Genomic DNA, 16,722 nt, shown 5'->3' with positions numbered 1-16,722 from the left:
CATGATCTCCTAAGTGTGATCAGTGGGGCTTTGCCTGCTGGAAGCTTCTAAGGAGGAGCCCCAGGAAACCTTCTGGTGTGAGGTCTCACCCCAGACATTCCACAAGTCTAGGCCAATTTTATCCATCAATTTCAGGAAACCAAATGAGACCACATTAAGGAAATTAACTGTGTAATATAGCATCCTCTGCTGTTCAAGGAATCCTTTCTACGTTTAAGTTGCCCTAAGTTTTTATACCCTGCTTCATCCCATTATGAATGTAATTCAGATGAAATGAAATGTTGGCAGTGTTTCTATAAGAAATGAAAAACGTAAAGATCTCTTAATTTACTCTAATACGCACATCACCTCCTCATTCCCAGTGCATCCTACACTAAACATACACACATTGTGTGTGTGCTGGTGTGCACTAAGCTTTAACACAAGACTTAGGATTCCTTATATTCCATTTCCAACTATAGGAAGCTCAGTAGTGTCAAAATCCTGAAACCTTCCAGCCTTTCTTTTCAATGGCATTTACATTTAGAAAAAAAAAAGTCATTCTGAATACCAGGAGGGAAATTAACACAAAAATAGCTCTTAGAAGCAAACAGATTACTCATGGAGAGACAGAATGCCCGCCAGGGCGACTACCTACCTGCAGTCTTCCTCTACTCAGTTTTACTGGTTTTCCTTCTTCAACAACAAGGGTCTGGAGCAGAATTTGGGTGCCATGTTGGTGGCTTTCAGAGTACACGCGCACATAGATGCCTACGTCTACATACACCTCTTTAACTCTCACTGTCAGGTTGAATATATCAGAATTGCCTCTGCCGTCATGCCTATAAAACACATGGCCTTGCTTCACATCGTGCAGGGAAAATGAGCGGGACACTGAGTGGTTGACCAGCACTCTGCCATGCTTCGGGGGCTGTACCATGTGGAATTCGATCTCGTGGTCCGTTCTGATATCTTGGTTCGTGGTGACACTGAGGTTAGCTGCTGTGAGGCTGCTGCCCTGTCCTCTCTGTACAAGCAACCCCGTGTTGTTGGCTATCTGGACATAAGGGTCTGAGGCACTGACTTCTAGAAGGAAGGATGTGTAATGGACACCATCCGTCACGAACAGCACAAAGCGAGAAGAGTCTGCACCCCGATGCCTAAAGAGCACTCGCCCTTCCTGAAGGTCACGTTGCCTGAACTGGTATAGTTTCTGAGAGAGGTCACTGGCTGTCACCAAGTCCCCATTTGGGATGCCCCGCCGGGTATAGAGCAACTGCCCATCATCAAAATCTGAGTCGGGGTCATGGTAACAGAGATCTGCCAGGGTCAGCAGGCGCTGGCCATTTCTTACAACATGAAAGACCCTATCTACCACGCGCACTGGCTTCTCATCATTCTTTAACCCTACAGAAATGGTAACTTTGATTTCTGTAGATAAATGCTCTGTGTCAAGATCCCTGACCACTCCGTCTTGGCCTGGTGCTATGGCAGAGGCCACAAGGAGGAATTCATCACACTGGGTCTCAGAATCATCGTGAACATACATCAGTCGCTCGCCCACTAGGTCTTGATCAGTGAATGCGGTGATATTGTCAGGACTTCTCAAAGGATCTGACAAGTTAATCAGTTTCAGCTTCCCGTGTTGAGGACTCTGGGTGATTTTATATTGGAAGGTCTGATTGTCCAGTGTTTGAGCAAATAATTCTGATTTTGTAATTAATTTCCCTTCTCCTTCTTTTACAAATAATCCTCTGTGAGTCACAGTAACGCGTGTCTTATCTGCTTCGAAGTTTATTCTGAAAGTATAATCTTTTGATGCTATGTGCTTCGCAACAATCAAGAACCTAAAGGTATCTTGTGTGTCTTCCCTGGGCCTCTCCTGTGGCTCGTAACTTATCTTAGAGTCTGTAATGTTTTGTTGGCTGAAGACTGAGTTTGTTTTTAGCACTTTATTGCCAAGTAGCAATTTTCCTTTCTTAGGTGGGGTCAGCAACTTAAAATGCAGTTCCTTCTGAGCTACGTCCACACCCTCTGTCACAGCCTGCAAATGATCAGAATTCAATACTTGTCTGTTTACTTTACTGACCTTAAGAGGAACATTTTTGAGAAGTGTAAACTTTAGCCACCGTACGGTAATCGGAAACATTAGCTCCTCGCTGACTTTTCCTTCTATGTTAACTTTAAATTTAAAGTGATCTGTAACATTTCCTAGCTGTAATTCTCGAAATGTACTATGGTACCGGACCTGACCCCGATCAATGGAATGCTGAGAAAAGGTACTAACTTGTTTCCATTCGCCACTTGACCCCTGCCGCTGAATCTGGCCAAATTGGGGTGGCTGAGTGATAGCATAGCGGGTCTCCATCTCATGGGGTTCACCATTAACCTCCACCAACAAGTTACTCTGTGTAATCAGAACTGTGCCACCCTGCTGGACAACGACACCGGTTCTAATGGCCACTTCAAAGCCCCAAGGAACAGCCATGACCCGTAACACTACTGTATTGCTAACCAGCTCTCCATCACTTGCTCTCAGAAGGATCCGGGAGTTCCGAGGACCTCTGTGCACGTAGAAAATGTTGCCATCTCTTAAATCCCCCTGTGTAAAACCATTAATCGCTTTCCCAGGATCATTGGTGTTTTCTAAAAACCCAGCATCTGAATTGAAGTTGCCAAGAATGGAGAAACTAAGACTCAAGGAATCTGTGTCAGGGTCTGACACGTGTATTATATTTGGAGTCAGTCGTTTCTTAGAATTCTCAAACAAGAGAAGCAAGTTTCCTTCGGGGAGCTTAAGGTGTGGGGGGTCATTTACTGGAATGACAGTAATGTTGAACACATATGGAACATGGCCTTGCAGATAAAATGGCATTTTCTGCTTGCTGTTGGAAGAGACTGAAAATGTGAAAAAATCCCTAGGTTCTTCTGAACCATCATGGACATACCAAACTTTCCCTTGCCTCAAATCTAACATAGTGAAAGCTTTCTCCATTTCCTGAACAGGGGAAACATCTAATTGAAGGAACCCGTGAAGGGGCATTTCCTCTATTTTAAATAGAATTTGAGAATGATGGATACCCAAATCTTCAGATTCCACATCCACTTTCATATGCCTTTGTTCCAGTAAGGCTCGCCCACCTTCTTGGATCTCCAAGTTACTCAGACTCAAGAAATAGCTACTCGCATCTTGAAAAAAAGGCTTGCCTGCCTCAACGACGGTGGTGGAAAGGGGAACTTCTGACTGAAGCAGGTTTTCCATTGTCGTTATGAAAGGATTTTCATTATCACTACTCCTCGTTTTACACCCAGCAGCTATATCTTTGGAAACAAGGGCATCCTTCAATGCTCTCTTTTCTGAGTTGGCTTCCAAGCCTCTTAAGCATCCTTTGAAAGAAACTCCTCGAGCAGATTTCTGGGGCACAGAGGCAAATCCTAACTTCTTAACTTCTTCTCTCTTACGGGCATTAAGACCTCCCACAAAGAGGGGGCCTTCAGATACAAATGGCTTGCTTTGCAAAGGCAGCAATGTCCTTACCCCTTGCTCATCCACCATCAGGGCCAGATAACTTCCAGTGAACTTCAGTTGAATAACGTGCCACTTGTTGTCACTAACTAAGCTAAACGAAGAGAGCTGGGTATTGCTTTTGGTCCATCCTACATGAGCCCTCAATAGACCGTTAACTATTTCCAAAGCAACGAAATTTCCTTCTCTGCCTGACTGAAATAAAAGTAAGGCTTGTTGAGTACCAGTCTGTAAAGCAAATTCCAATAGCCCTTCCCCTGGCACCTTCCATTCTGGGAAGGTGACGTAGGATCTGGAGCTAAAGAAATTGATGGCTTCACCCTCTCCTGCAAAAAATTCATCACTGCATCCTAGTGACACTTCATAAACCTTCTTAAAGCCAGGGTAAGATCTAAGGGATGCCAGGATCTCCTCCTGGTTAAATAGCACATCCTCCATACATCCGCGGAAATTGGGGAGCTCTCCATTCAGGTAAGGGACATCAAGTCCACCGTGGCCTGCTATGTAGATTCCGTGTTGAAAGTGCAAATTGTGCACCTCACCGGTGATATGGCCCGTTGTCTCATAATGTTTGTCAATAACCAGAAAGACATTGTTTTTAACATAGTACAGTTCCACTAAATGCCAAACCAGGTCATCTGTACGAAGTCTTTCCTCAGAAAGGAGCACTTGTTTACCTGCACCCAAATTCACCCTCACCTGAAACAGAAAGAATCATCATTAATCAATCTCATCTCACTGTATTTTATTGAGAAAACAGGGCCATTCATAAGGCGGGGAGGTGGGGGGCGGGGGAGAAACTTGGACTTGAAACTGCTTTCCACATTTATGGGCTATACAGTGAGGTTAAAAAATGTTAGAGTTGAAATATTTCAGGCATGCTGGTAAACTCGGAGGAGATCCAAACTTTTCAAATGGCACATGACTTTATTCTAGTAATAGTAATCAAATGGACAGCTATTTTGTTCTCTTTCTCTCTCGTGCTTTTCCTCCGGTAATTGGATGTTTACATGTGTTTAAAGATTTAAGAAAATCTTACCCGTAAGTTTCCTGATAGAAGTTCTATAATACAGTAGTCATTTTTCCCCGCTGCAAGAAAAAGTAATCCCCGTGGTTTGCTGGTTTGAAATTTTAATTGAAGAGATAACTCAGAGGAAACTTCTATGATGTTGAGCTCCACATAACTTTCACCATAAAAAGATGCTAGGGAAACATTTTTAAGATAAGTATAAGTTAGTAAATTTATTACACAATGGCCATTCCACTTTGTATTGTCATCTCCCTTCAGGGACTGACCCTGCTGAAGAAAGCTGGGGTGGCCCACAGATCTGATGTGGGGGTACAAAGCCTCAATATTTTCTTGCCCCAACTCAAAACAGCTCTGATGGGTCAGTCCTTCTTCAGAACTCTCAAGAAGGGTGGCCAGGGCTTCCATTGAAACTGAATCCAAGTCTATTTCGCCATGTACCCAATTCTACTTCCTTCCCTCCCACAGGGATAATCTCAAACCACTGGTGGTGAACTGGTGTAAGAGCAGAAGGGAACACCTGAGCCAGCTATGAACGATCAGGCTATGAAAAATATGGGGCAAGTAATAGCTAGGAGGACTATGAATTGGATGTTTATTGCTAAGTTTGAATGAAGCTTTGGACAAAGATAAGGGAAAACTAGGAGAGATTAGTTGACAATTACAAGCTAGAGGGCTTCCCTGGTAGCATATAAAGTCTTTCTCCTTTCCTACAGCAGGAGAGCAGTAGAAGGTAAGACTCCCACTCAGGAATTAATCGTCAGAGTAGTCAGCTGCAAATAGAGTTAAAGTCTCCTCTATGATAGGCTTGCTCTGACAAAGCTAAGGCCCTGGTTGGAAAAGAAATAGGACCTTGACATATGGACTTGGGGGCATCTGGGTTGATGCATTCAAATACCTTGGGTCCCCAAATCTCTCTGAACCCTCTTAGCCTGCAGAAGTGGCCTATTCCCCTATTAAGGCTGGCACGTGCCTTGCTTAAAGAGAATGCAGAGGCCTCTCCTCACAAGTAACATCTGACCTCTGAAGATACACAACCATCTCTCTTCCTGGCCGCTAGGCCAAAAACAAAGGTTAAGTCACAGCATAACCTGTGTGGAGACCTGTTGGGCTTGATATCGGTAGAAAAGGACTAGATCCTAGTGTAGCTGTAGGACCGCTCCAGGTATATTCTACTGCCTGTAGCTGCAAGAACACACATGCAACTGAGGGTACCTGAACAAGGGGACAAAGCATAAAGTTGGGGCACTCTCCAGGGATACAGGCTATAATACCTTGGAAAAGACTACTGGAAATTGGTGCGAACTCACCGCTAAAGTGGCTCCTAGATGCATAGAAATTGCAACGACCCACTATCAATGAGACAGACGTGACAGAATGACCATGACAGCTGGATGAAAGAGATGGAAGTGGTACATCCAGGATTGAGCATAAATAGGACCAGAAGAAGGCACAAGCAAGTGCACAAGAGGGCAGCCCAGAGCTCCAGTCATCACCATTCTTGTGCCAGCACCTTTCATCAGCTCACACCTATGGCTGCATGGGGGAATCCCCTGTTGCCAGCTGATGGAGGAACAAAACACCTGAGCGTGGTTCACAGATGAGCCAGCTTCATCCTACGGATGCGTGATGAAAACAGACTCCAACCGCACCATAGCTCCTGTTAGTGGTGGCCATGAAAACCACTAGCAAGGGCAAGTCCTCCAAATGGATAGGACTCTGGGTGGAACACCTAGCCATCTACTTTACACAGAGAGAAGTGGCCTGAGAGTCAAATAAATAAAGACCGATAGATAAAGAGTGGCAAATGGCCTGGCCAGATGGTCAAGAGCCTAGAATGCGAAAGATCGAAAGAGTAGGAATGAGGAAGTCTGGGATTGATGCAGGAAGCGGGAAAATCTTTATATTGCATGTTAATGTCCGCCAAAAAAACATCCACCACAGACTATGCATTAAACAACCAGACAGACAGTGACTTGGCCACTTGACATTAGCCAGCTTCTGTCATCTGCCACAACAGGCTCATGATGTTGGCACAACAGGCTCATGATGAGGTAGCCATGGTGGCGGGGTGGAGTCTATGCATGCACCCAACAGTCCGGGTTCCTTCCCTCTTACCAAGGCTTTCCTAGTTACTGCTACTGCTGAATGCCCAACATGTCTCCAACAGAGTCCGACACCAATCCCTAATATGTTACTATCCCTTGAAGAGACGCCAACTGTCCATTTGGTGGTGAGCCGACTTCAATGAAACCCTTTCTCTTTAGAATTGTCAGTGATTCATTTCCACAAAAATAGACACATGTTCTGGGTATATATTTATCTTTCTTGACTCAGATAGAGCTATCATCTGAAAAGCTCATGGAGTGTTTAATCCACGAATAAGGGATGCCAAATAACATCACATCAATCAAAGACATGCCCTATACTCCAAGGAAGGTGTGGTAATGGGCCTAAGACAATAGGATCCACTGGCACATCATATACTATGTCGCTGAAAGTGAGGGCTTGACAGTGTAGGAACAACCTGACGTTGTTCTTTAAATTAAAGCTCTTTAAACACCTCCTGCTGTGTCTCCGGGAAGTATAATGCATGGGTCTGGGAACAAGAAGTAGATAGGAGTGGCCTTGTTCACCATCACTCTCAGTGTCCCACTTGAGAGATTTGTGTTCCCATCCCCATAAGCCAGAAATCTATGGTTTCAAAGCACCTGGCTTCCACAGGTGAATGTTTCCACCAGGGAACACAGCAAGATTCTCTGTGTATAATAAGCTATAGCTGCTGCCTGGACATTTCAGTCTCATTATATCAAGGAGCTAGCAGGCAAGAAGAGTCATCTCTAATCCGATGGGTAATTGACGCTCAGTCATCAGAAGCAGGCAGAACTACTGTTATACAGGGCGTTTACAGAGGAATACGTGGGCGCCCATGTGGTTCTATTGGATGCCTCTTGGAACTATTTTGGCAGTAAATAATAAAGCAGTTACCTGTCTTGAGAAGAGTGTGTTGACAAAAGCTCAGACCCCTCAGGGGTAAAGGCCTTAGTCGCACCATCAGATAGCCACTGGGACTAGCAGAGACAACAGTTGAGGGTACAGGAATCGACAAATAAGGAGGAACATGAAGATTATCACCCAGGCACTATTCCCAGGATTTACATAAACAAGTGGCTCCAAGTGATACAAGGTGTGGACGGCGGTGGATTCTGTGATGCACTACCCTCCAGACATAAAGGCCTTTCTACCCTGGCTGCTATGAACCTTGCTGGTAGAGAGCCCCCAGCATCTTCAAAACTCTCCTCAAGGTCAGTTCCATTGGCACTGCATCGCAAGTGGAATTTTCTCTCCTCCCATTCCAGTTCCCTTCCATTCCTCAAATGTTGATCCTAAGAACAGTCCTTAATAAGGAAGGCTCCTGCATGTTTCTCTCCACCTTAGATTCTGCTTCCTGAGGCACACGATCTGCAATGTCTGCTTCTCTGTTCCTACAACACTCTGTATATTCCCTTATTCTAGGATTCACCATGTTGTACTGAAATTACTTGTTTATTCGTCTATCTCCTGAACTATTCCCTGAGTTTCCTATGACCAGGAGTCATCTCTTTTTTATCTCTCCCTCTCCAATATCTCACACCGACTGACACACAGGTGGTATCTTAGGTTTTGTTGGTAGTTCATTGAGATCCCCTTTAAAAGGTTCATATACCCATCCTCCAGCTGCTTAACTGGAGTTTCAGTGAAATTATACCCCCTGCCCTAGAGGGCAACCTATGGTCATTGACTGATTGAAACAGACGTATCAAATACGTAGAGCTCTGAGTTGCTATTCATATCCCAGAGCCCTTTCTGGGATCAGGCCGATATTAGATCAATTAAAACCAGATCTTTGCTTAGTTTCTTCTCCTGCCCTATCCTGCTTCCCTCCTTTCTTACAGTTCTTTCCTGGTCACCTCACTCAGTAATTTACTTGCACAAGAATCTCCGCCCATGCTGCTCTTTTTAGGGAACCCAATCTAAAGTAAGTAGAAAACAAGCATTTATTGAACCAAAAGACACTAACCCGGGAGACCCTCATTTTATAGTTGAGTAAACTCAGGCTTAGAGAAGCTTAGGGACTTACGTAGAGTCAACAGTTACTTGAAAACAGAGCGAAGACAAAAACCAAGCATTCCCCACCACCAATCCAGTGTTTTCACTAAGATGCAAAGCTCTTACAGAGATGAATCTGATCTCTACACACTTTTTCAGATACGTATAAGCACTCTTCTCTCTAGTTAAAAACAGCCATTAATAATGAAATAATAATTCCATAAAACCAGATTGTAGCAATAAGGTTGTAGAGACGAAACAATTTATTACAAACCCACTAGCTATCCCACTTGGTGTATATAGTCCTGGAATTTCTCATTACGAATCCCCTTACTCTGATTTTTGACTGACTTAGAGGCTGTATTGTTAACTTTTCAAAGCCAGGAAATGTTTTCTAAATCATAAAATCTACTGCTGAGAATGACTAAGTAATGTTCTATTTTCCCACGGCTCACCTCCCTGGCACTAAATCAATTCCAGGCTCAGCGGGTGGCTAGAAATTTCCATGACCTCAAGGGAAAAAACGAGGATTCCGGTTTAAGACTTCTGGTTTGACAGCCTGGAACCAGTTGTGTCCTCACATATCTCCAAATGGGCCCCAACTTTTGTGGCTCTTAGTGCCTCAAAATAATAGTAAAAAGCAAATCAAAGCACAAGAAATTCTAGAAAGAGAAAGGTGATCTCCACCTGCAGTGAAGGAAAAGGTGTGACTTCAGCATTACATGTGTATGGCAAATCAAAGTGAACAAAAATCAGAGCAACTTCCTGGTTTTATGTGCTTATATAAAAGGTGAAATGGCTGAAGGGAAGCCAAAGATTGGCAGTCAGGTGGGTAAAAGACTTTTCAGGAAAAATAAACATTGATATTTCTCTATAACTTCTCCCAAGAAGATGATTATTTGGTTCATTTTTCTCTACCTTAGAAATGGTTCCCATTTCTTTTTCCAAACTACAGCTTTCTGTTTTTCTTGTTTGGCTTTGGTGTTGTTTAGGGATTTCTGATTTATTATTAATTGGGTACCTCCTATGTGCCAGTGCTATCAGGAGTCGGAGGTAGGAAATTACTAAGACCAAAGGGCTTGCAGACTATCAGAAGAGAAAGCTGCTCAAAAAGAAGAATATATCCAACCCAGGTGAGAGTAGAAAGTTGGTACATCGGCAACTTGTTTTTATGAAGAAAGGAGCAATCTGCCCATAAAGTGTCTCTCCCTGGCAGATTTAAGTGCCCACCCTGCATGAACTTATGCTGCCCACAAATATACCGAATGCTCGATTGGTCCTGGGTGTTTGAAGGTGAATGACATAACTGCCAGTCAAGCATTACATTGGCTTGATTATTACTTGGGAAATGTAGACCGCAACAGAGACACTCAGCCTAGTCAAGGGGGATGGACGAAAGGTGTTTCCAGCAGGCAGGAAGATGGCTTCCAGAAAGACCTAATGAGGGACAGGCGAGAGAAAGAGGAGAGAAACAAGGGGGAGGAATAGGAGACAAAGAGACCAGTGACTGCAAGGAACCAAAGGTCCAACCTGGCTGAGCACAGAGAGGGGAGCAGCCAGGCAAAAACTACAGACATATGAGGAGGTAAATGTCAGAGGGCGCCTGCTGCTGTGTCCAGCTGAAAGGCCATCCCTGAACTTTCAATTTGAAATGGCTACTCCTTGAGGCGCCTGACTGGCTCAGTTGGTTAAGAGCCAGACTCTTGATTTAGGCTCAGGTCATGATCTCATGGTTCGTGATATCGAGCCCTGCTTTGGGCTCTGTGCTGAGCAGACCCTACTTGGGATTCTCTTATCCGCTGTCTCTGCCCTTCCCCTGCTCATGCTCTCTCTCTTCAAATAAATAAATAAACTTAATGACAACAACAAAAATAAAGTGGCTAATCCTTCTGAGGCCCCTACATCATGTCTAGTTACCTTCTTTATTTGTTTCCTGGGTTATTATCCAGCTCCAACCACACCACCCCAAACAGAATGTGAAGTTTTGAGGGGAGGACCCTTGCTAATCTTGGTCACTGCTCAATCCTCTGTACCTACAAGAGTGCCCAGCACATAGTAAGCACTCAATAAATGATGGCTTTGTAAGCCAAGGCAAGAGTTCAGACTCTATCCAAAAAAAAGCCCTAAAGGGACCAAACAGGGAAATGATTGCAATTTAGATGATTTTGGCTGAAGCACAGAAAATGGGCCCAAAGGGATAGTGGGGAGCAGACAGGGGAGAAGTGGGTGGGTTCAAGAAATATTTAAAAAGCTAGATTGTCCAGGGAAAGGGAGAGGACATCCGGTTAACCTAGATTAATTTTGAGATTTCTGCCTGGATATCCGCTAACTGAGAGGGGGACCCTGAGAGAGAAGTTTGTTTCATTTCGCTTCGTTTGTTGGTACATATGTGACAAGAAGTTCTCCAGAACATTTGGGGAGCAAATGGCTGACTGAACAACTAACTGGATCCCGTGGGCAGGGACCCACTGATGGGGGGAGGGGAGCCTTAGAATCCATATTAAGAAGACTGCAGGGGAAGATGTGGTGTATATTTATTTATTTATTTTAATATTTTTTTTAATGTTTATTTTCGAGAGAGAAAGAGAGAGAGAGACAGAGCATGAGTGGAGGAGGGGCAGAGAGAGAGGGAGACACAGAATCCAAAGCAGGCTCCAGGCTCTGAGCTGTCAGCACAGAGCCCGATGCGGGGCTGGAACCCACCAACCGTGAGATCATGACCTGAGCTGAAGTCGGATGCCTAACCAACTGAGCCACCCAGGCCCCCAAGACGTGGTTCTTGGTTGGGAGGAGACACATCAGTTCCGTATTTTAGAAAGATCGGCCTGGTGACTGTGAGGGCAAAACAAAAGTGGGATAAAAACTAATTACAAAAGTATTTAAAAGGGAGAGAGAGAGAGAGAGAGAGAGAGAGAGAGAGAGAGATTTCAGAACTGTTTCCTTTCGCTGGAAATTAGGGCTGCCTTTTCATAGTATAACATTGTTGGCAATTTTATATTATACCTTTTCATGCATTGCCTTTCTTCCAAATGTATTCCATAGATGATAATAGGTGTAGAAGCTTGTCTGAAAAATTAAAATACAAAACCACAAAAACAAACTTCTCGGCTAGAGCATTTGCGTTTCACAGAGTCCTAAGATGAGGTGGTAGGAGGAGGGCTGACATTACAAAGCAGCTCTTCCTCACACTGACCCTGTGAAGGGGGTCACTGCACTTGAACAGGAAAGCCACACTTTAACCCCCAGATCTGCTCTGGGGAATCTCTGCACTGGCTTACTGTGGCATTGACGTTGCACGCTTTATGAAACGTAAGTTGAATACTTATTCAAGAGACAACTAACCGTCCTAACCATCCGGAGCACTCTAAGAAAGAAGACAACTTCCAAGTATGAAATAACTTAGCTCCAACATCTAACATGCCTGAGAGGTGCAACCTCCTTTGTTCATTGAATGCAAACCCCAACAAGGGGCAGGGGGGTTCTACCTCTCTTCCACAAAGCTCAGGTCCGCTAACACATAAGCTGGGACAGGAAGTCAAGGTCTACCAGGAAGAGGTATTTTCTCCATGGCTGCAGGATAGGCGGTTGTTTAGTGGACTGGGGGTGAGAGAGGGCCCCTGGCACCACATCTCTATGCTAAATGTGTTGCTGGCACTGTAAGAGGCGGGGAAAGAGTGGAGAGTAGGCCCAGGGCCACTGTGTAGATGCCAATCTTGGGTTTCCGGGTGGGGTCAGAGCAATCCACAGTCGTGGAATTCTTGCTGTTGTAGAACAGGATCCACCAGGTTCTCACTTTTCATTCATTCCCCAAACATTAGTCACTATGCCAACTGCTCAGGTTGCAAAGAGAAAACCAGCACATAGCCTGCCCTCGGCTACTCTCAGGGCAGCATTCTCCACGCCTGCTTGCCATAGGGTCGCACAGGCTGTGTCCTGCACGACGCCAGGGGGAGCTATTCCTATAGACTCTGTCGCTTCCACAGCACCCCTGAAATGAAGTAGTGAGGCAGTCCTGGTCCCTAGCTGGGCGCTGATTGAGCTGACAACTCCCTCCTTAGTGACATAGCTCCCATGTCCTATCCTGGATGCACCACACGTGGCCCTTATGCATGGCTGTGTTTGCTCTTTCACCTCCATCTCCTATTGCTGCTGCAGCAGACTACCTACCACAAATGTAGTGGCTTAATATGACACAGATTTATCGTCTGACAATTCTGGAGGCTAGTAGTCCAAGAAAGGTCTCACTGAGCTAAAATCGAGGTGTCTGCAGGGCTGCATTTCTTCTGGAGGCTCCGGGAGGGAATCTGTTTCCTTGCCTTTTGCAGCTTCCAGAGACTGCCACGTTTCTTGGCTTGTGGCCCCAGACAGCCATCACCTCCGCTTCCAACATATCAACTTCTCCGTCTTATGATATGATCACATCTGCAAAGTCCCTTTTGCCATGCAAAGCAACATATTCTACGTTCTGGGAATTAAGATGCGAACTTCTTTGGAGAGCCATTATTCTGCCTTCCACAGTCCCTGGGTACATTCTGTCATTCAGTTGCTCGTATTTATTGAGCACTGTCATTTGTAGGTACTTGACTAAGTGCTGGGAATGCAGAGGTGAATAAAGCAGTAGCATTGGGAAGGGCCCCAGAAGCAGAGGTTATGACTTTTGTTTGTGCTTTGTAAGGCCTATACAGCTCTATTTTAAAAATATTATATATATGTATGTATATATGCGTATATATATACGTACATATATGCATATATATACGCATATATACATACATATATGCATATATATATACGTATATATATACATACATATATACATATATATGCTGTATATATATATACTATATATATATAAAAGTTATATATATACTATATATACATAAAAGATATATATATAGTATACTACATATATATAAAAGTTATATATATAAACTATATATATATAAGTTTATTTATTTTTGAGAGAGAGAGGCCACGTGCATGCAGGAGGTGCAGAGAGAGGGAAAGAGAGAATCCCAAGCAGGCTCTGCACTGCCAGCTCAGAGCCCAATGTGGGGCTCAAACTCATGAATCATGAGATCGTGACTTCAGCTGAAATCAAGAGTTGGATGCTTAACCAACTGAGCCACTCAGGCGCCCATATATATTATATACTATATATTATAATATAATATATAATATAATACATATAATTATATATTATGACATATCATATATTATATAGTATATAATATATTATGTAGTATATAATATATATAATATATAATGTTTATTTATTTTTGAGAGAGAAAGCACGAGCAGGGGAGGGGCGAGAGGGAGAGGGGGACAGAGGATTGGAAGTGGGCTCTGTGACGGCAGCAGTGAGCCCAGTGTGGGGCTCCAATTCACAAACCGTGAGATCATGACCTGAGCTGAAGTCAGTCGCTTAACCAACTGAGCCACCCAGGCGCACCCATTTTTTTAAATATTAATTAAGATATTTTAAATGAAAGAGACTGTAATCAAACACCTGAACTCTTTGGTCTCCCTGCGCAAATCAGCTGATCAGGCAACCCCGGGACCTATTCAGCACAGCAACCATAAGTGCGGTTGGGTGTTCTAACCCCACGGTTCACCTCTCCGGGTCACCTCCTGCCGCACCAGCTGTTGCTTGCCTCACCAGGACACACTGGCCGGGGGCAGCATTTGGGTTCGGGCACCCCAGCTTCAGGTAGAAATGGCAACATGGAGAAAAAAAGAAAAAAAGAAATGGTAAAGCGTGGTGCCAAGATATCCACTGTGGAGCCAGAAGACAATATTAGGACTTCGCAGGTTGTCTTGTTCTATAAAAGTAAGAATTGAGACTTTATGCGTGTCTAGTTTACAGACTGATGGGCATCTTGTCTCAGTCGTCTGTGTGAGACCAGCCACATGCCTCACTTGCTGGGTACTCGAGTCTCCCTGGGCGGGCAGCGGGAATCCTACAATGCGTTGACACCGAATGGCCTCATCCTCTTTCCCATTCAGTGACACACCGCACACAGATCCGCAAACCCTCACTAAAAGGATCAGTCGCTTTTGACAATTCCTGCAAATAAGCCATAGATGAAAAATATATGGAAATAACGCAAGGGCCAGTAACGCAAAGGAACTGGAAGTGCTGGCGCTTTCTCCTCTTCCTGTTCAAGCTCTTCATCAGCGCTGGTATGAGGTCAAAGCAATAATACTCTAACGAGATCTGATAAGAAGGTAGTCAAACATGAGAAATGATTGGGGCACCTGGGTGGCTCAGTCGGTTGAAGTGCCGATTTTGGCTCAGGTCATGATCTCGCTGTCTGTGAGTTCAAGCCCCGTGTCAGGCTCTGTGCTGACAGTATGGAGCCTGCTTTGGATCCTGTGTCTCCCTCTCTCTCTGCTCTTCCCCCACTCACATTCTGTCTCTCTCTCTCTCTTTCCCAAAAATGAACTAAACATTAAAAAAAATGAGAAATTATTGAACTATTTCCTACTTGGGTCTAGTGTTAAGTGCATATTGTACCTTGAGAAAGTAGGTGGTGACAGTAGGACTGATATTTGATTTGCAAATAGAGATACCCTATATGCTAAAAGATATCCTTACCGGGGCAGTATGTTTATCAGACAAAGTGGCTCCCTGTGGTGGGGACACTCTCCAAGCTGAGGACATATCCCAGTGTCCCCCAGGGACTGAGAAAAGTTCACCTAAGCCTTTGACAGGGAGAGTCTTCAAAGCAACAGCCTGAATTATCCAAGGAGGTAAGGAAGAAACCTGAAATCAGATCACATATCTATCTACTCAAAAAATATTCTTCCAAGTGCCCCAAAGTAGCTTTGGATGAGACCCCAGTCTCCAATATTTGTCTTGCAATCAGAGCTATGGATGAAGAACAGTATATATGCTGACAGTACAGTTGTCCCCCACCCCCCCATCTACGATTTCAGTTATCTGTGGTCAACCACGGTCTAGAAGCTGACGATCCTCCTTCTGACATATCCTTGGAAGAGCAATAGAAGCCTAAAGCTATGTCACAAGGCTGACATCATTCACCCGGCTTCATCTCCTCACATAGGCATTTTATTATATCACAGCATCACAAGAAGGGTGAGAGCAGTACAGTAAGATATCTTAAGAGAGTGAGATCACATTCATACAACGTTTAATATGGTATATTTTTACAACTGTTCTATTTTCTTGTTTTTGGTGATCTCCTACTATGCCTAATTTATAAATTAGACTTTACCATAGGTATGTATTATAGGAAAAGACATAGTACATATAGGGTTTGGTACTATCTGTGATTTCAGGCATTCACTGAGGGTCTTAGAATGTGTCTCCCATGGATAAGGGGGAGCTACTGTCTACGCTATGGAATTCTCTCTTTTTTTTAAAGTGTATTTATGAGGAGGAGGAGTTAAGATGCAGAGCTGCATGGAGACCCTGAGCTTGTCACGTCCCTGAAATGCAGCTAGATCAGCACCAAACCATTTTTGAACACCTAGGAGATTGATCTGAGGATTAACACAACAATTTGCACAACTTGAGCCACAGAACTCCACAGGTACGCAGTGTGGAGAGGTGAACAGGAGCGGGGGAGAGAAAAGCCATGGATGGTAAGCAGCTGCTTTGGTGGAGAGGGGACAGAGACAAAGAGAAAGGAAGGAGAGTGCGGTGCATCGGGATTGTGCAAGAGAAGCACTCTTTAGAAAGTAGCTGGAGAGAAAGAGAAAGAGTGAAAACACTCACAGGGGCTGAACAAGAAATCTGTTCTCCCAATCCACTGACGGGAAGAAAGGAGAGGGTTTCAATACCGCCAGGATTCTATAAACAGTGGAGTGCAGAGTCTGAAGTTCTGAAGCTCAGTGCACGCAGCGGGGTCTGAGGGGTCCGTGTGCCACCCGGAGAGAAGTGGTTCCCCCGATTGGAGTGCATTTGGTAGAGGCTACACGGCCTCCACACAGGCAAAGATATGAGTGGACCCCGGAGAGCAGCCACGTTTGCTGGGATTGGGACAAAGATGACAGAGTGCGGTGAAACCTGGCAATGGCTGTGTGTTGTGATTTGCCATAATCTCTGAATCTTTGCCACTTCACAATTGCACGAACA

General features: G+C 44.4%; 1 protein-coding gene across 1 annotated transcript in view; it reads right to left on the bottom strand.

Annotated features, from left to right (window-relative positions):
* The window catches only part of LOC102958037 (chondroitin sulfate proteoglycan 4-like), a 61,715-nt gene extending 45,788 nt beyond the window's left edge, over positions 1-15,927 (bottom strand). The window contains exons 1-3 of the mRNA XM_042956865.1: positions 15,860-15,927; positions 14,541-14,688; positions 638-4,204 (exon numbers count right to left, since the gene is read on the bottom strand). Coding sequence (XP_042812799.1) covers positions 638-4,204; positions 14,541-14,688; positions 15,860-15,927 — 3,783 coding nt within the window. The remainder of the gene's footprint in view (positions 1-637; positions 4,205-14,540; positions 14,689-15,859) is intronic.
* Between the last annotated feature and the right edge of the window lie 795 nt (positions 15,928-16,722).

This window comes from Panthera tigris, chromosome A1, assembly GCF_018350195.1.
Source record: "Panthera tigris isolate Pti1 chromosome A1, P.tigris_Pti1_mat1.1, whole genome shotgun sequence".
In the NCBI taxonomy this organism is placed as follows: Eukaryota; Metazoa; Chordata; class Mammalia; order Carnivora; family Felidae; genus Panthera; species Panthera tigris.
This window is presented reverse-complemented; position numbering and strand designations above follow the sequence as displayed.